General features: G+C 40.7%; 2 protein-coding genes across 3 annotated transcripts; both read right to left on the bottom strand.

The window, feature by feature from the left end:
• Nucleotides 1-826: 826 nt before the first annotated feature.
• Nucleotides 827-13,009, bottom strand: ucmaa (upper zone of growth plate and cartilage matrix associated a). Of its 2 annotated transcripts, XM_050036567.1 has the most exons (6): nt 12,668-13,009; nt 8,219-8,343; nt 6,864-6,923; nt 6,678-6,770; nt 3,401-3,499; nt 827-1,383 (listed from the first exon to the last, which is right to left on the bottom strand). In XM_050036567.1, exons 2-6 carry the CDS (start codon nt 8,274-8,276, stop codon nt 1,295-1,297), a joined length of 399 nt encoding a protein of 132 aa, XP_049892524.1. In that variant the 5' UTR covers nt 8,277-8,343; nt 12,668-13,009; the 3' UTR covers nt 827-1,294. The 2 variants fall into 2 exon arrangements, with proteins under 2 accessions (XP_049892524.1, XP_049892523.1); XM_050036566.1 differs by lacking the exons at nt 8,219-8,343; nt 12,668-13,009 and having other exon boundaries at nt 6,864-8,127.
• Nucleotides 13,010-13,140: 131 nt separating this feature from the next.
• On the bottom strand, nt 13,141-19,263 carry phyh (phytanoyl-CoA 2-hydroxylase). The gene is made up of 9 exons (XM_050036564.1): nt 19,081-19,263; nt 18,423-18,478; nt 17,441-17,551; nt 16,956-17,124; nt 16,757-16,838; nt 16,464-16,645; nt 16,209-16,358; nt 15,971-16,102; nt 13,141-13,846 (listed from the first exon to the last, which is right to left on the bottom strand). The coding sequence occupies exons 1-9, from the start codon at nt 19,144-19,146 to the stop codon at nt 13,793-13,795; spliced, it is 1,002 nt and encodes a 333-aa protein (XP_049892521.1). The 5' UTR covers nt 19,147-19,263; the 3' UTR covers nt 13,141-13,792.
• Nucleotides 19,264-19,829: the final 566 nt, after the last annotated feature.

The following is a 19,829-nucleotide window of genomic DNA, read 5'->3' on the forward strand; positions in this document are numbered from 1 at the left end:
TTTAAGTAAAGGGATGTGGTTATCATGATACACATCTACATCTACGGAAGCCAAGAAAGGCCATGCTTGCAGTTATTTTTTAGGCCATTATCTCAAGATCACAAGTTAATTATTTCGAGATAACAAAGCATATCTTCTTGATTTATCACAAGAAAACAACTTGTCTTGATTTGGGATAATAACACAAATAACAGCTCACTTGACCACAGTATAATTATCCCTTTATCTTAAAACAAAAGTTATTTTCTCGTGACTATTTTGTTACCCTTTTGTTATCACAAGAAAAAAACTTTGGTATTCAAAGATAATTAATCTGTGATCTTAAAGTAACTGCATACAAATTGCAATAATGGCCGTTCTAGGCTTCCATATTTTATCCATATTTTATATTCATAGGGAGTAAACCTGTATCAGGACACAAACACACTCCATGTGTTGGAGAAATGACTGTTGAGGCCAGGTGGTGCTCACTCAAGTTTGGCCCTGAAAAGGAAAAGTCCACAGTGGAATGACAGTATAAATATAAAATAAGGATTTGGGGTTTGAAGCTTTGTGATTACTGAATACAGAGTGTCATGGCCCATTGTTTTTAAGGGTTTAATTTGTGCTTATTACTCTACTGCTACTATTTTTCCTTCTCTCCACCTCCTCTGTCTCTTCTTTGCCCAGTTTGTGTCTAATATTTCCACTCAGGAATGTGGAATTCATCTCCGCCTGATGACTTCTGCAGCTCACCTCATATTCTCTTTTATTCCACTGCGCCTCCCTCCCGTTAAATACTCCAAATACCAGACGGTGCAAGCAGTGAGTTAAAACACATCAGAGGTCTGGGAATCAGGAAACTCATCTTTATTTGTCATTTTGACTTAAAGACATAAGTCAGGTTCTTTGCAAAAATAAAGCGATAATCAAAGTCCGCTGTTAATGTACTGAGTTGATATATTGCGGCTAATACCACAGGCTGATATAAAGGACACTCTGTGTAGCTTATATGTACATGTAGCAGAGGCAGTAAAGAAGCATGCAAAACATATAGCCTCCATTTAATATGATAGTAGTAGAAGTTTAGCTTACAATACAAAAACTGCACTTTTAATACATTATACAGTTTGATGTGGAGACATATTGCACAATTTAGGTTTTCATAAAAAATAAAAAGCAAAGAAAACCTTTTTCTTGTAGCTTAGAGTAGAAATATGAACATGACTGCCTTTGGTAGCTACAGGTGATGGCAGTATTAGCACTGCACCAATGAGAGGTGCTGTAGCCCGGCCCTCCATGCGACACAGTGCGCTCAGTGGAACCAGTAGTAGCGAGGATAGAGGCCGTCGTACTGATACTCTCGATACTGCTCGTGCGTCTCTCTTGATCTCTCAGTTTGCTCTGTTGATAAAAAGTTAAAGTGGCAATGATTAACCTTTTTCTGTTACCAAAGAATCATGACTATATAACGAGTGGATTGTAGTGAGAATTATCACCGGACTTTGCACTTCAGAGGAGCTTGCAGAAAGACCATTAGTGACTAGCTGGTGACCATGGTGGAGCATTTAGCACCTAAAGAGCCAAATATTTCCCTGAGGAGTTACCAAAACAGCTAAAGAAAAGAAGCACAATTAGCTTACATGCTAATGTTGTTTTGTGCCTGCTGGATTTGTAGAGGCAGCTCTTTGCTGACACGTTCGCCATATCAGCTTTACAAGTTTATAATATGTCAGTGTTTAAATAAAATGTATGTAAGAACAAGGGCAAACAATTCTTGCTAAAAAAAAAAAGTTTGTACTTATTAGGGCTAATGGTATTGCTCCAAACTGTTAGCATTTAGCTAGCTGTTTGTGATGTTATGTTTGTGAATGATCCGATTCTTCTTAATGCCTCTTCAGTACGAACGAAGGAAACTAAGTCATATTTGATGAGAGCAGTTCTTTTTAGTCTTGTGCCCAAATTTCACTGCCAATAAAAATGTTCTAATATTAAGTTTTGCATGAATGGTATTCAAAGCAAGGCAACTTTATTTACGTAACATTTCATGCAGAGGGTAAATTCAAAGTTGTAATTTCACTGACAAAGTGGTTCCTAGTCCACACGTGCAAGATGAAATTATATTGGTGTCTAAGTTTGAATCTGATACAAATCATACCCTATCATTATCCTACTGATTATTTCACAGATAAACCGAGTAAGCCCTAGTAAGCCAGCATCTGTGATGGTATGGAGGTGTGTTAGTGCCCATTGCATCATGGGTAACTTGCACATCTGTGACAGCAGTGCACCATGAATGCCGACAGGTACATCCAGGTTTTGGAGCAACATATGCTGCCATCCAGATGACGTCTTTTCAAGGACATCCCTGTTTATCCCAGCAAGACAATGAGACACATTCTGCACATTTTAATTTTCTAAATTTCTGTCAACTATATCTCCCATTTGGTGAAACCAACTTAGAATGCAGCAAAGCAGCCATAGCTACATAAAATCCAATATTAACACTAATTTACAGGATTCAGCTGACAAATTTGTGTTTGGTTCCATTGTAAATGAACTGCTACGAATATATAACAATATAAACTAATCTCAGGAGATTTATGTTCGTCCCCTTGTTCTTCCAATTGTACTGACATCATGTACATAAAGCATAGAGTCAGCCAACAATCTAGAAATGTGAAAAATTTGAGTTTTGTCATCTTTACTCTATGACCAATCAGCCAGTTTCTACAAAACCTTAGTGTGTTGTGTGGCCTGGTTGGGGACCTTTTTGTTTTCCTATAACGTCTCATTGTCCCAAACCACCAAAAACACTGTGTATCTTACATATAAAACCCACTCACATCTTTATGGTTAGCAGTTCTTAGTTTAGAAACTGTCACTGCAACTATATCACACCAGACAGACAACCGCAGGGAAGATTGTCAGCTTGGGGTCGACCACAAATTGACACTTTGATTTGGTGTGGAGTCTCAGGCACTCCGCTGTGGTTCAGTGGCTCGTGGGTGCCGAGAGATTCATTCAAGACCCAAACTCTGTCTCCCCTTCATGTGCTCTCTCTAGCGAGTCCTCTCGTGACGACTGGCATTCAAGTAAATCTTAGGTTTTTCACAAGGATGTGTTTACTGATACGGAGCCTCTGTGCTTTATCTTTATGCTTAATTTAGTGTCTCGGAACAAAATGTTTCTGTGAAACACAAGATGTTAAATGTATTTTCAGTCCTCTGTGAAAGGGGTAAAAGTTAGAGTTTGATGGAGGGATATTTCTCTATTATTTCACATAAGTTGGAATTAATTTCTTCTTTTGTTTGTCTGCCGTTTTGTCAATTATGCATTTTGATGATTCAGTTTGGGAGAAAGTGGACTCAAGACGAAAGCATTTAACATGGAACTGAAAGCAGCTGCATCCAGGTCTCACCTTCATGCAGCTCCCTGGTGTAGGTGTCGTGCTCATCCACCTGCTCCTCATTGTATTCCCTCCATCGTTCGTTTGCAGCAATCTTTACCCTCTGCTCGGCTGTGGAGAGAGGAAAGGAAAGAATACTGATACTGATAGATGAAGGTCTGTGTACCATTTTGGTCCGAACTGAAATATCGCAACAGCTATGTGATGAATAATCCTTTGCAGACATTCATGGTTCCAGAGGATGGGTCCCCTAACCCTAATGACTTTGGTGATTTCCTTACCTTTGCTCTAGCCTTACCAGAAGGTCGAAATTTTCACTTGTCCTGAAAATCTCAACATCTACTAGATATTTTCAAATGTTCTACAGATATTCGTGGTCCCCAGAGAAGAAACCTTATTGGCTCCAATGAGCTCTTGCCAATTTTTTTCTGGTGCCGGGTCACAGGGGCAGCAGGCAGAGCAAAGCACCCCAGACGTCCCTCTCCCCAGCAATGCTTTCCAGCTCCTCCTGGGGGACCCCGAGGTGTTCCCAGGCCAGATGAGATATGTAATCCCTCCAGCATGTTCTGGGTCTGCCCCGGGGCCTCCTACCAGTGGGATGTACCCTGAACACCTCTAACAGGAGGCTCCCAGGAGGCATCCTGATCAGATGCCCAACTACGTCAACTGACCCCTTTCGATGCGAAGGAGCAGCGGCTCTACTCCGAGTTCCCTCCGGATGTCCGAGCTCCTTACCCTATCTCTAAGGCTGAACCCAGCCACCCCACAGAGGAAACTCATTTCGGCCACTTGTATCCACAATCTCATTCTTTCGGCCACTACCCAGAGCTCATGACCATAGGTGAGGATAGGGACGTGGATGGACGAATAAATCAAAAGCTTTGCCTTCTGGCTCAGCTCCCTCTTCACCATGACGGTCTAGTGCCAAACCGCCCATCCACCTCATGCTCCATTATACCTTAACTCGTGAACAAGACCCTGAGATACTTGAAATCCCTTGCTCGAGGCAGTAACTATTTCCAACCCAGAACTGTGAACTTTCCCTTCAACATTATTCCTGCTTAACATCAGCATGTTAGCATTGTCATTGTGAGCATGTTAGCATGCTAATGTTAGCATTTAGCTCAAAGCATTGCTGTGCCTACAGCCTCCCTGAGTCTTGTTAACCATGAGAACACTGGAAAACCTTTAACAGAATCAAACTTCTTAAACTCTGATAAGCCAAGTTTGAATAAGTTCCTCATGTTTACACTGTTAGATTTACATAATATTGTACGCTGGGTCTAGTTAGGTGTTAAAACAAATACATGTGGGTCACCCCTTCGACTTACTGTAATGTATTAGAAATGTGTGTAAACACCCACACCTCCGTGCTGCACCCTCAGTTTGCAAAACCAAACACCCCCACCCATGCCAGCACACAGCAGCCACTGTATGCATTAGACATTACAAAGATGTCTGAGTTTTTCTTTAAGTACTTGAATCACAACAAGCTTGTGTTGGGATTACATCACAACATTTCATGTAAACACAGACCTGTATCCACTCTGCAAACGTATTTTCCCTCCAAATAGGCCAGTTACTTGGGGCTTAGGTGTACTGTAGGAAACATGGCTCACACCCATCTTCACACTAACTCCATGTGTAAAACTACCTGTTCTGTTCTCTTTGACGCTGCAAATTCATCACAGTTTCCAAAATCAAATATGATCAGCTCCTTCTGGGTTCCTTTCTTAGCTGAGGGTTAGATTATTGGCGTTATTTACTTTGGTAAGAACTGAACAGAGGCAGGATCTGACATAAAATCCTCCCATGATAGGGTTTTTTATTTCCTCATGAGCATTTAGCCCTCTAATATTGAACACAGGTGCTAAAGTGATAGCGTTACTTACTCTGATTAGAAGAATAACAACAAAAAAGTTAACTTTTCCAACGTCAATAAAATATTATCTCTTTGTCTTTCCTAACCACTTCTCCTTGACCTCAGATAAGATCATAAGCTAAAAGAGATGCATAAGACGTGGAAATAACAACCATTGCTATTAGAAAACTGTACTGAAGTCACAGTTGGTTGCGCAATCATCCAACATCTGTTGGAAATATTGCATTTACCCAATTTGAGTGCTGCCTTTTAAATAACGGAGCAATGCAGCAGGGAGAGAATGTCTATTTTCTTGGACTAAATTAGGTGAAAACGATCATACAAGCATTTCTCAGAATTGCCCTGAGTGCCTAAACAACCTGTGCATACCTTCCTGGCAAAAAAAAAACAAAAAGGCCCTTAAAACACTCACTCAGCTGCCCCCTTCACTTCTTATGAACTGTGTTGGCAAGGGAAATAATCAGCCCTTTTTTAAGTGTTTTATTTTTTCCCAAGAATGTGGGCCTGGTTGTCCGGAGCCAAGGCCCAGTCTGGTGCTCTGATTGCTGGGCTAGGTGAAATGACCCACAGCCTGTCCCTGGAGGACTTCTCTGATGGGTTTTCCAACATAAAAGAGATGTATTAACAAGGACTTACTTTACCGAAAAGATTAACATCACTGCTGTCAGCAGGATTTTTGCAAATCTGGGCATTTTTATGCTTTCATCTCAAAGCTAAAGGAAGACAAAAATCCTGTTATGATTTTTTGAAAAGTTATTTTGGTGATAAAGTATGATGATAACTTCCTGTGTTCGGAAACACTGGAACACATCCGTGTGTTTGTTCATGCGGTCTGAGGTGTGTTGGCGTTGTGTATCGCACTGATGCTGGCAGTGGAAGAATGAGCTTATTGTACAGAGAAACAGAGCGCAAGAGAGAGCCTGCTCCATACTACCCTGTGCCTCCTTCTGCAGCCTCCAGCCTGCCTGTATATGTCTGTGTGTGTGCACGCGTGTGTGTCAGATTAAAGAGCTGCTACTGTATCGAACACCTGCTTGAGTTTTCCATTACTCTCTTTTACTTACTACTCTCTTGAACTTTCACAGCTTGCAGTCAAAACCTCAAACCATATAATCCTCAGAGTCCAACTACAAACAAATAAACCAACTCTCCTACACGCCTCACATACAGTGCTTTCAGTATGGAAGGCCAAACATGCCATATTTAAGACTGTCCACAGTGTGGCCACATCAACCACACGTAACACCAAATTTAAATAAATATAACTCACCTACCCCTATAGTCAGAAAAACCATTTTACTCTTGATCCAGCTGTTTATCTGCCAGTGAGATGATGGACAGCCCTGCCAACTACTCATATCTTTGCCTTAAGGTAGCCAAATAAAAAGCAAATATTGAAGCTCTTACCTTGGAGCTCATAGTATCGGGTTGAGCGCCGACTACGGCGTTTGAAAAAGTTGGTGGCGTCCGACTCGGGCATGAACACCTGCCGTGGTGCCCCTAAAAGTCAGAAGTCAGAAGGTAAAGGTCACATACGGAGGAAATGTGGAGCAAGATAATGGGAAATAGTAAAAAGGATTAAACAGGTATCACCTTTAGGATCGTCTTCCTTTGAGCTGTCCCGCATTGCCGCACTTTCCACCACACTGGAAACTGAGGAAAAGGTGAAATAATAAGTTCCTGTCTTTACACTTAAGCATGTGTATAGGGCCAGTTTTATAACAATATTATTAAAGAAATGCATGTCAACATTTATAGAAACATATCTCAATTAAAAAAAATTCAAACACTTGCTTATTTCTGTATCCAAATGATAAAGTGAACAATGAAAACCTCATGTATCTGAAATAAACCCAAATGTCTAGAGAAAGCCTCTTACTTCTTAATTTAGCCTGTTTGTTTGTGGAAAAAAGTACTTAAATTGTCCTGTACATGGTGCTACTGCTTCAGTTTACAGTTAAAAATCACATCTCAAAGATAATACAAAAGAAACAGCAAACAAAAATACATGTAGGAGAAAATATAGGGAAGAGAAATTGCATCACACAAGATTGATTTCACAGGCAGACCTCCATCGCTGCCAATATACAGAAGATTGTGTGGGTCGTTTTTGTCCCATTACAAATGATCAGTTTGGCACATTGAAACAGGATTAGAATATCCATAAATATAATTTTTCATAACAGCTAATAATCGTAAGATGTCTTGCCTTGCACAGCCTTCTACCAAATTTCACTATACTTACCGTGGTCTGGCAAAGCTCGATTCAAATTAGTGTTGCTTATTGTCGTCATTAACTTTACCACGCCCTGTTGTTCACTGATTGGTCCGAGTCATAGCTGTCCTCTGGACACATGTCCTGTAGTGGAAAATAAGCTGGTGTTCTGGGGTTCAGGCTGTTCTTTGGAGAACTATTGGACATCTCCGGGCAAACGTACAGCTTTTTTTTGGTCTCCTCCTCTTGGCTTGTATCGTCAACCGAAGAGGGCTTACTTTCCTGACTTGCGTGTACTCCAGTAAAAACATGACTTAAAGCTTTGATGCAAATATGACAGCCAATTTAATCCGCTTTTGTTGAAGACATTGACTTTTGCAACTTTTACAAAAGTTTTAAAAATTTATTCACATTGATACCTATTGCCCCTGAATCAGACTATACAAATGGTTTTCTATTATAAAGCTGAAATTTGAAAATAACTGTGGAACTTACAAATTAATTTTGACAGATTCAAGTTCTGATGCCAAAAAAAGGTCTTAGGTCACACTGAAGCAACAAAATACCACCAGATTTAAGATTTGTTTTCCCCCACATGAAAGGAGGACCACACATGTAAGTGCTTTATACCCTCAAAACTGTGCTGCTTATCTCCCCTGAGGATGTATAATTAAAAAAACAAAAAAATAAAACCCTGTCTCAACCTTTCTCCCACCCACCCAGAGGTACTTACAGGTCAGGATGAGGAGGGTGGTCACTAAAGAGACCACTAAGACTTGATTCCAGGACATCTTGAGAGTAAAAAAAAAAACAAGCACGAACTCTACTGGACTTGACGGCACACCTTACTGAACTGAACTGAGAGAGGAGAGAAAGATGAGGGAGGGAAGGGAGGAAGGTGGCAGAGGCAGGGAGAATGGAGGAGAGTGGGAGGAGGAAGAAGAAGAGAAAGAGTCAGAGAGGGGAGGGAAGTTGCTGGAATACTGATTGCCCAGGGGAAAAGAAGAAGAAGAAGAAAACAAGGAGAAAAAGATGAGTGATGGATTGAGGTGAATTGAAAGAGGAGAGTAGAGCAGAGTGGAAATCAGGATTTAGTAATAGTTGGAAGTCGAAAATCGAGGAGACATCACTGTGCAATGATACTGAAAACATTGTAACTGTGATACCCAAAAATTCTGCAGTTTGATTTTTGATTTGATGATTAGATTCGCCAAGACAAAAATTATAAGAAAGAGATAAGCTTTCTAACAACACGTACCATATCAGACACTTTGTTGCAATTACTGCTAGCTTTCTGTATCTGAATATACAGCAATGTTTGTTACTATGAATATATATTTTTTCTAGTGATGATTTTTTTGGCAGCACAATAAGTTTTAAATAATGACATATTATCGCCTTGTAAAGTTGATATGCGAACTTGTAACTGTTAGAAAATAATTGCCTTTTTACACATGCAGCATACATGGAGCATTATTAGCATTCATTTGGAGTTGTGTTTCTGGATGCCTGATGAATGAAAGTCCAGCACTCACTCTCCTTTTACCTCTGTTTTTGGTCTCCACCAGATGCTGAAGGAAATATCTGTCTCTTTAGCTGCTAAATGCTCCATTTTCTTCATTAGCTAGCCGCTTATTTTGATAATTTACAGTTGAGTGCTGGGCAGGTATTGGTTAAATGTGTTGAGTATTTTTTTTTTTTTTTTTTTTAGATAACGGGCTGTTGAGCAAACGTTCTCTTGGTCCAGTGGGACATTTTGCACACTATTAGATCTTTGGAATTAGGAACCATTGCAACAATTGCAAGTGCTACGTCATGTTTTGTTGCTCTAATTGGTTGTGGCCCTATCCACTTGAGTCCAAAGGTTTGGTCTACGGCTGTTGATGATATGCTTTAGAAATAAAAAGAGAGCTGAGAAGATCCAGACTAACTTTTGTGATGTCAGGCTAGTAGTGAACAGCTGTCTGCTGTGGCCACAGTAAGGGTTAATGAGAGCAGTGAGAATGAACCAAAACAGTAAGGCTGTAGTCCAGATGACCAAAATAATTTGCTGAAAGATGCTAAAATGGTTAGTAGAGCTGAGAGGAACTGCAGAGTTGGTGATTATTATCTGTGGGTTTAACACAATGAGAGACCCCTTTCACACTGCACAGTCATCTGACCCATTGTAAATGTAAAAGTATTGATTAGAACAGCTTTAAAAATGCGGAAGTTGAAGTGAATTATATCCAACCTTCTGTTTCCAAGTTAGTAGTTTTTTTTTTAACACAGAATCCAGAGTTGAGGAGCAACAGGAAAGTGTTATCAAAGGACTTTGCCTCTGTTTCTAATTCCGTGAAATTCAAAGGGGGTCCGGATGGAATATAACAAGAGGTTTGGTGGTTTTGTGACTGCTGCATTATATTAAGTAATCACACCAGCAGGCTGAGCCACAGATTCTTTGAAGAGAGCGGACATCAAATAATGCCACATTACTTTAGTATGTATGCTAGCAATGAGGTGCATCTGTTTGGCCCAGTATTTTTAAATTCTGGGTCATGCTGTCGAAGAGTGGATGACCTGACATGAATGAGGACGTGTCTCTCACCACAAGTACATCAGCTATAAAGGACTCATCCTGGAGGTCAATGGCCCTTTGTGCCTGTAGGATAAGGTTCATACAGACCTCTGTGATAACTGCCTGTAGACAGATGCCATGTGATTTTGTGTATTTTCTTTGTATCATGGGTTTTATTTGACATCACTAAGTTTAAACTGATAACTGACTGTAACAGGTCAGTTTGCAGTTTGAAGATGACAAAGTTAAAAGCGAAAATCCCCTCAAAAGAATATAATACAGTACTGTATAGGTATAATATTAAAGGTATAGATAATGTGTGAGGATTGCAAAATAATACCACTACATAACAACACTTAATAACATACAATTTAACAGACTTTAAGACATACTCTATTGTGCATTGTTCCCTTCCTATATGAATGATGTTTATTTCCTTTGGTAACATCTTGAAGCTGCACTGGACCCATTCATTATCATTCCAGGTAGAGTGATCTCAGGGTTTGACATACCTTATTGCACTAACCTGTGGTTAATGCTACATTACGCTGCAAGCTTTTGAACTGTATGTGCAGAGTGTTGCTTAAATTGAGCAATGCAAAAGTACATATGTTGAGTTGTCCTTTAACTGTGTGTGATGAAATCTCAAATCTAAAATGTGTGTCAGTTTCCTCCAAAGGAAACTGGGCAGAGACGACTGGCTGCTTTGCTCAGAAACAGATCTGGAGTCTGGGAAACATTTAGCAGTAAATGAGCCTGCAGTTAGACCTGTGTGACTGAGACTATTTGCTGGGTGTGCAATGTGTATATATATTGTGTGCAAATGTGCATGCATTGTTTTTTTGCATGAATGGTTGAATGTACGTAAATGTGTCTGCTTCTCCTAAAGCTTATTTGGTGTTTGGTCATATCATAGACTGTGTGATTCATATCAATGTGTCAGATTACCGTCTGCTGTGATCCTGACTGTGACAAAGCCTCCACATTTCAGCTCTTCTCCTGCATGTGAATGGATTTCCTGCATTTCTGAATTAAAGAGCTGAGAGCTTCCCTCTGGGTTTGAACAAAGACGCTGTTTAAACACACCCACACACAGACACACTCTTAGCTGTGCTGGATCAGGTGTTTCTTAGGGGCTTCGAGCACAGGGATCCAGGAAATAACCGGTCCTCCATCTAAAAACAGCCAAACCCTCTGAGACCAACATGTGACTCAAGTGTCATTCAGTGTTGAGAAGCTTTCTCTGATGCACCCAAAGCAGTGTGAATGATTTTAACATCTGTGGAAGGCTAATTCAGCTGGAAAATACTGAGAAACTAGTGAAACATGTGCTTTTATGTTTTTGAATTTGGTTTGTCCAGGTTGTTGCTGCCCAGTTCCAGTCCAAACACGGCGTAAACAGACGTCACACAGCTCTACTCAACTGTAACCTGTTTATGTTGTTGTCATGCAGCCAGGTGAGATGTTCAAAACAAATCTGAATCCTGTAGATAAGACTGCACAAGTGCCGATAAGAACAGTCTTACCTGACTTTATTTTGTTTTGCTCATCTTTCAAGCGTGATGATCCCCTTACCCATAATCCCTTGTGTTTTGGAGTTGCTCTCTCTGATTCCATAATCTAAAAACTCACTCCTGCTGAACCACAACACAGTTCTCTAGATATTATGCCACCTGAGTTCACACAATGTATTTTACACTTAGACCAATGAGAATTAAATCAAAAACACCATAGATCATAAAGCAATCAGAACATGCTGTCCCTGAATGCAGCCTCTCTCTCTGTCGTTGTTGTTTATGTACAATAGTTTTTGTATTGTAGCTCCGTCACTTACTTTGTTATCACATATTACTGTCACAAATTAGATTATTGTATGATACATAAAAATATCATGTCACCTTTTCAATACAATTTTAATTATTCAAGTTTCTCATCAAAACTCCATTTTACAAGTTTGCATTTGAACAGAGCTTGAAAACATTATAATGTAACTCAGTGCAACATCTGTGAGCAGTTAGTTGCGGCCACCAGCTGCTTATAGCTTATTGTTAATTAGCTCTCCTGCTGGTTTCAATATGAGTTTGTTGTTCACAATGTGACATCATCAGGGAAGTACACTAAAAAAATCCATTGGTTCAACTTAATAAAAACAAGGTAACAATTTGCATGCAATTTTTAAGCAGTTCCAACACAGCCATATAGAATAAATCCTCTGAGTCTTTTATAATCTGACAAACTCAATGAGTTTAGTACAACCAACATGATTTGCTTGACCTTTAAAACTTACTTAAATTGAATCAACTTAATACACTGCTCAAAAAAAATGAAGGGACCACTTAAATCACACATCAGACATTGATGAACTAATTTTTCAAGTTGAAAATTTTTACTGATGTGTTTGTATAATTTGTTGAGAACAAAATGACGCAACAATGGTCAGTGGAAGCCAAAATCATCAACCCACTGAGGGCTGGATTCAAAATCACCCCAAAATCCAAGCAAAACATTGAAATCACGGGCTGATCCAACTTGTGTGAATTTTATCATGGCAACATAAAATGGGACTCAGAAGTGTGTATGGCCCCACCTTCCTGTATGCACTCCTGACAACGTCTGGGCACTCACCTAAAGAGTCAGTGGATGGTGTCCTGGGGGATCTCCTTCCTCACCTGGATCGGCGCAACAGTGAGCTCCTGGACGGTCAGTGGTGGTACTTGGCTGTGTCGGATGCACCCATGCATAACGTCCTGTAGGTGCTTAGTTGGATTTAGGTCAGGAGAACAAGAGGGCCAGTCAACGGCATCAGCCATTTGTTCCAATGAGGAAGATCTCTGTTCATCCCTAACACATTTTCTATTGCCCCCAGGATGACAAATTCTTGAGGCCTGCTTTTTAGCCCATGCAAAATTGGTGTGACACAACAGAAAAACATCAGCTACTGCCGTCAATGATTGTTATCTTATTTGACGATGGGCCAATATAATTGGCCAACACCAGAGGATCCCTAATCATTTATAAAAGTATATAACTGAGTAAAGTACATTACAGGTCAAGGAGGCAGGTGTGTGTCTTTGTGTGTTCAAGAAAACTAAACAAGGTCTCATTAATATAGCAGCCATTTTATTATTATTGTTTTTAAAACATTACATCAGTCACAGGAAGATTCTAGAAAACAAAAACATCCATTCACTCGTCATCAAACATTAACACGTTGATATAATTATAAGGCAGTATAAGGTCAAGGCTTCTGTTAGTGATAATTAATAAGTGCTTCAATCAACACTGATTTCATTATTCTCTCTCAGTTTACTTTGTCTCAACCTCACTCTACCTCTATCACTCACAACACTTACTTTTCTTCAACATGCCATGAATCACGTTAACATCCCTTTCTGTTATAGTTTTGGTAAATGAAACAATTAAATAGACGGTCAATGATGCACACGCTGGCTGTTACGAGGTAGCTGACAACTTCTATTTAAACAGTATTTCCTGTCTTTATATTTTCTGTTAGAACAACATGCTCTAAATTACATTTCCTAAATGTAAACAGTCGGTACAAACTCTGAAGCATCAATCAAATAAAGTGATCTACAAAATTATCATTCCTCTATCACTAAAGGAAATTAGTGATTGTATGATAAGAATACGCCCTGTTGCTTCTTATGTAATCGCCATATAAATCTGCTCTCATTTCGGCCCTGTGGTTCGTCACCCTGCAACGATGTGGCAGGTTTTCTGTGGCACGTCTTATAGTGAAATCCTCTCTCCTTGCACAAGGCGGCCTCGGAAAGCCCAGATGTCCTGTAGCAGAGTTAAAGGGTCAGTTCAACAAAGACAAATCTTCAGAGGCATCTCTGAGAGAATTAAGAGTAATTTCCTTTCACATATATACAACATTATGTCCCTGTGACAATTCTCGCTGACAAAGCGGTGGTCTGCAGTGTTTGAACTCCACCTCCTATTGGCTCAGCTCGCTTGGAACCTCCACAGAGGTGGTTCCAAAAAAGCACCAGGACTAGCCACAGTTTTTGCTAATGGAAAACCAAAGAAGAGTGGGTCAGGTTGACTCGAGCCGTGCCGTACCATGCAGTGTAAATTCATCACTATGACATGCTTGGTGAGCTCAATTTCAGTTATATGTATGATTATGACATATAACAACCGTGACATGCTACTTTGTTCCTCCTGTGATGCCTTCCAAGCTCCCAAATACCACTTTGCAAAGGCCGACCACAAAGTAAAATTAGCTCATGACAGTCATATAATGGGGGATTGTATTATACTCTTCACAGATCTCCTGCTTGTAAACAACAAGACATCAGCTAGTTATGTTGTTATTGTGAGTTATAACATGCATGTAATTTTACCATTTTATAAATAGCTGACGTGCTAAGTGTGATTTTAAAAGTACATAGATGTTGGTATACCTCTCTGTCTTTGAAAGTTAATCTATGTGCTTAAGTGCCCTTTACATCAGCTGCTACTGGAGCAGCTCGGGCTGCTGCTGCACATCAGATGGATCACTGGGAGTGTGTCCAGCAAACATTGACTTTCAAAATGTCCCCATATTGATTTCACTAGAAAACATTCCTCTCCTTGCACCTAGGCCTGCCATGATAGCTACTTTTGGTAGATGATATGTTGTCCCAAAAAATACTTGCGATAAACGATACTATTGTCATTTTAAAACCATTTTATTCCACTGAAATTTAATGCAAGTGCACCCTTTCAAAGAGCAATGGACTTTTAATTCTTAAGAATATTTAGATACTCAAACTGGATTGTGAACATTCTTAAAATTTCTTAAATAAATAAAACTAACAAAATTAACCATACAAAAACAATAAATAAAATGGATTAACTAGCCACTACGGCAGCACGGTGTTGCAGTGGTTAGCATTGTCACCTCAAAGCAAGAGGGTTCAAAACCCAGGGTGGAGGGTTCAAACCCTGGGGTGAGGGAGCCCTGCTGTGTGGAGTTTGCATGTTCTCCCTGTGTCAGGGTACTCCGGCTTCCTCCCACAATCCAAACACATGCAGGTTAGGTTAATTGATGACTCTAAATTGGCTGTAGGTGTGAATGTGAGCATCAATGGCTTGTACATTGAATGTTAATAATAGGCTCTCCTCTCTCATTCGGCTTAAATCCAAAATATTCCCACAGTTGATAAACTTTTAAGTAGTTTCACACCAGGATAAAATGTCAGTTTTCCCGCAAATCAGTTCTTCGCCGCTCTAAGACAGTAGCCTGCACAGCACTGGCAACTACTGTTTTAGAGCAGTGAAGAAGAATTCTGGTAAAAGGTGTAACGTCAGCTGTTAGTAAAATGTCAAACTACATAGTAAAAGAGAGTTCAATGGCATTCATTCTCTGTACATAGGATTTAGCCTGAGCCCTCAGCATGACAGGCCTACTTGTACCTGACAGTTTAGGAACCACATGAAACCTGCGACCACACCCACACCCACACATAGGGGATTACTCAAAACAGATAGCTATTGTGTGGCTTTGTTCATGCTGCCTTAAGTTTGTTATCACTGCCCCCTCATTGCACTTAGCTTTAGTGACAAGATCAGAGCTTAGACACCAGATATCTACACTCTACATGCTGGTATTCATTTGTCCTCTTTATCTGTATAAACTGTATGAAAAATAGTGAAGACTCTAAAGATAGGCCAGGACTTTTTAACCCATTGATACTTGATCTCACTGCAGTCCTTGGTCCAAATTCTATTCAGCTGTCAGCTCTGATTCTGGGTTTCCCCAGGGGAGTATTTTTTATCATCACTGGCCTCTCATTGCACTAAGCTTTTAAGTGCATGCTCGCGACGGCGGACATATTTAGAAACTACAAGCTAAATATCAACAATCTACATGCTGTCATTCACTGTCACTGCTGTAAAAGTGAACGTATTATGTCTTACCGCAAAGGTAACTTCGTCCAAACTGTACTTCCTGTTTGCGATGTCCTTCACCTCCTTCTCTATGTTTTCCTGTGTGGTTCCCTTCACACTGATGTAATAACAGTCAGAGCTGGCATAGTGGCAGGAGATGGCCTGGAAACACACACACACATATTCACACACTCTTGCTCTAGATAAATGTATTACACATGTATACAAAAATAAGAGTATAAAAAATCCTGTGAGCTGATGAAGGTACCTTGCGGAATCCCTGCGTCTGGTTCATGCCAGAGCCATGGATCAGCAGCGGATGGAAGAAGACGGTGTCGCCCTTCTCCATCTCCAGATGCACCCTGGGGAGCTTGGGGTCGTAGCCACGCAGTCCATGGTACATCTTGTTTACGCCGCCCTGAGGACAAATGAGACGGTTCACATGTGTGTGTGTACCTCCTAGCAGGTGTTTTCATGCTTCGTGAAGAATTTCGAGTGTGTGTGTGTGTGTGTGTGTTTATACCTCCCACTCAGGGTAGTCATGCTCCTGCAGTGTGCCGGTGTGTGTCCCCGGCAGGACGACCAGGCAGCCGTTCTGCCTGTTCACTTTCTCCATTGCCGTCCAAGAGCAGACAATCCTGTCTGCTGGGCGGAACGGGAAGTAATGCAGATCCTGATGCATTGGGTGACGAGACGTCTTCTTACCTGAAACAATAATTGATACATTTGGATAAGGCTTAATTTGAAAGGGGAGAAAGCTTCACTTTAATCAAATGAGAAGCAGTTTGTTGTAAACACTATTTAATTGCTCCATACCAGCATCTGGAGGTTTGTTGATCAGCATAGTGTGCATGGACATGATGTTGGGTCCAGTGAAACACTCCACATACTTCAGAATCTGACACAGAAAAGAAAAGTTTATTCAAGTATTACCTGAAAGAGGTTTTGAAACCAAGTCTTAAGCCAACAGATCAAAACTAATACTTGTGTGTGTGTGTATGTGTGTGTGTTGTACCTGTGGTAAGGTGCAGTACCGGAACAGTTCAGGATCTTCCTGGTAATCCTGGAGTTTGGAGACTGCTGTCTGATCCACAACAAATTCTGACTTAGCAATCACCACGTCCCTCATCACCACCAGACCAGGAACCTTCACTTCCTGTCGACAGATCCGTTCGAACGCCTTTCTGAGGAACGCACGTGCAGAAAAACACACATATATCACATTCAGCACATCATAATCCATCTGTAGGACTATAACACGTTGCCTGTGTCACTGTGGACTTATAGATTCACATTTTACATGTACTTTTGATACAAATATACAATAACATATCCTGAGATGTCCTTCATGTTTAGTAAGTTCGCGGCTGTCAGTAATGGGTTTGTTATTGTATTTTGGATGTTTAAAGTTCAGTTACTGCAGTTACCAACTGTGATGTTTTCATGCTTGTGCTGGGAGAAAACTTTTTCTTTGCAGTTGTCAGAGTTTCTGATGGTTACCTAAATCTCTCGATGTCCTCTTCAGACACCAGATTCTTGATGAGGATGTAGCCATTTCCCTCATAGAAGAGTCGTTGTGCTGGGGTCAGGAGGTTGGTATCACAAGTGTATCTAGCAAAAGCAATGATAATACACAACAGTATCACCATGTGTTAGATACTTTAATGTTTAGTTTATAGAATGACTGACTGACAGTATCCAGTGATTATCTCAGGCTAGTTTGTTTGGCCCAATTCTGAGGCGTAATTGATCCCAAGTTTAAGCTGAGATGGGCAACCAGATGCAGTCCGACTTATTTCTTCCAGCATGCTGAGTTTGAGCCGATGCTGGGCCAGGTCATTTTTGATAACGGCCCAGAGATGGCAGTGCTGGCAGCTGCAATCAGGCCAATTTATGTGGCCCGATTCTGGGGCGTAATTCATCCCGAGTCACAGCCGAGTGCAGCAACTGAGTGCGGTCTGTCTTATTTCTTCAAGCGTGCCGAATTAGGGCCGATGCTGGGCCAGATCATCTTTGATAACGGCCCAGTGATGGCAGTGTCGGCAGCCGCAATCAGGACGTTTTCTGGCCCAATTCTGGGGCGAAATTCATCCCAAGTTTCAGTTGAGTTGGGCAACCAGATGCAGCCAGACTTGTTTCTTTCGGCATGCCGAGTTTCAGCCGATGCTGTGCCAGGTCATTTTGGTTAACTGGGTGTGCATGTGAAGGTTGCATTCAAGTCCAGCTGCTGGCTTTCTTTTTATTCGACGTAACAGAGAGCTGCTTTTTAACGTGAGACATAAACTGCCACTTAGGTAACTATCTTAAAAAATAGGGCTTGTTTTGTTGTCTGAATAAATAAAAATGAATGCACCACCAGCATTTGCACACAGAGAGCTAGAAAGTAGAGCATTTAAGACCTGATCAAAGGACGCACTGGAAGAACTGTGCCAGAGGTAAACATAGATTAAAGTGTCAATTAAAACTAAAGGTGTGTCTCTACCTCAGTCTGTGTGGTGGACTGTAGGTGAAGGTCTGAGCAGAAGCTGGGGCAGCTCTCTGAGGGATATCTGTCAAGGAAACCAGGAAGCACTAACAACTGACAGGTAGTTATGACAGTGCGGAAAAAACAACCAACCAACCAAACAAACAAACAAAAACTGGAAAGCATTCAAAGTTTTAATTTCACGCATTAATTAAAGATACAATACGCAAGTTAAGAGGCTTCCAGCTGACCTAGAAACAGACTAGAGGCTAGCAAGTTGGTCTAAGCTAATGTCTCCACAGAAATACCGCACAAGACTAAATTCCAGACCCTACAATAACGGTTACAAACCGTTTTGAGAGACTCATTACTTTTCAGAGAAACCATTACAGAAACAATGGCTGCAGCCTCAGTTCAAATTAACGGTGTCATGACACTGTCTATGAGTGTAAAAGCCACATTTATTAACGTTAAAAACATAAATAAACAACAATGGTACGCCGTAAATTACTCCTCTATTTCGCCTCCTTTCTCCGAGGCCTGTGGTCCACAGCGGCACCCCGGCCTAGCCCACCAGAGCTGCCCGCCGCTAGGTGCGCAGCTGCCGGCTAACTGGTTAACCTGTTCCCGCTCTGTGCAGAGTCGACGATCCGGGACCATGACAACAAAAGGATACGATAGCGGCGGGTGGTCGATCAAGATGATTGATCAGCAATTTGAGTCTCTCCGCAGCCCGAGACATTTTCCAGTCAGGTTGAGTCCCAGAGTGAACACCGTGACGTGAAACAAGGACAGCCAGAGGAAAGTGGGTCTGACTTTCCTTTGAGCAAAGGGCAGTGATGACAACACCCGTGTACAGTCAGTACAGTGCAGGGTGCTGTGTATAGGGGTCAGTGCAACCAGAGTAAACAGTCCCAGCATCATTGACATGTCGGCATTATCACTGAGTACAGGATGTGGCTGTTTATTTCATTTATTTTTATTTATTTATTCATTTTTCATTTGTTGTTGAGTGTTTTGGACAGCACAACACAAATTCCATTGACCTCCAATGTGGGTTTACATCAGAATATTTATAAATAGATATTTCAAAACCTCCTCCAATAAAAAATCTGAATGACTAGAAATCAGAAATGCCTGAAATGTCTTTTTTAAAAATTATTATTTATATTTTTTTAAGGTGAAATGACCCTTTAAACAATTAACACCGTCATCATTTCAGATTGCAACAGTATTTTTACTTAAATTATTCCAGTAGTATTATTAACTTATTATTTGTTGTAATCTCTATAACCAATGTTCACCTGAAAAAATAAATTCACTGTAGTCGGTATTATCCACTAGGTGGTGCCACACAACCAAAAATTAAACTTAAGTTAGTTATGGTATGTTTCTTGTCTGTCCAACTTATGCCCAATGCCCCAC

Source organism: Epinephelus moara, chromosome 23 (genome assembly GCF_006386435.1).
Source record: "Epinephelus moara isolate mb chromosome 23, YSFRI_EMoa_1.0, whole genome shotgun sequence".
Taxonomy (NCBI): domain Eukaryota; kingdom Metazoa; phylum Chordata; class Actinopteri; order Perciformes; family Serranidae; genus Epinephelus; species Epinephelus moara.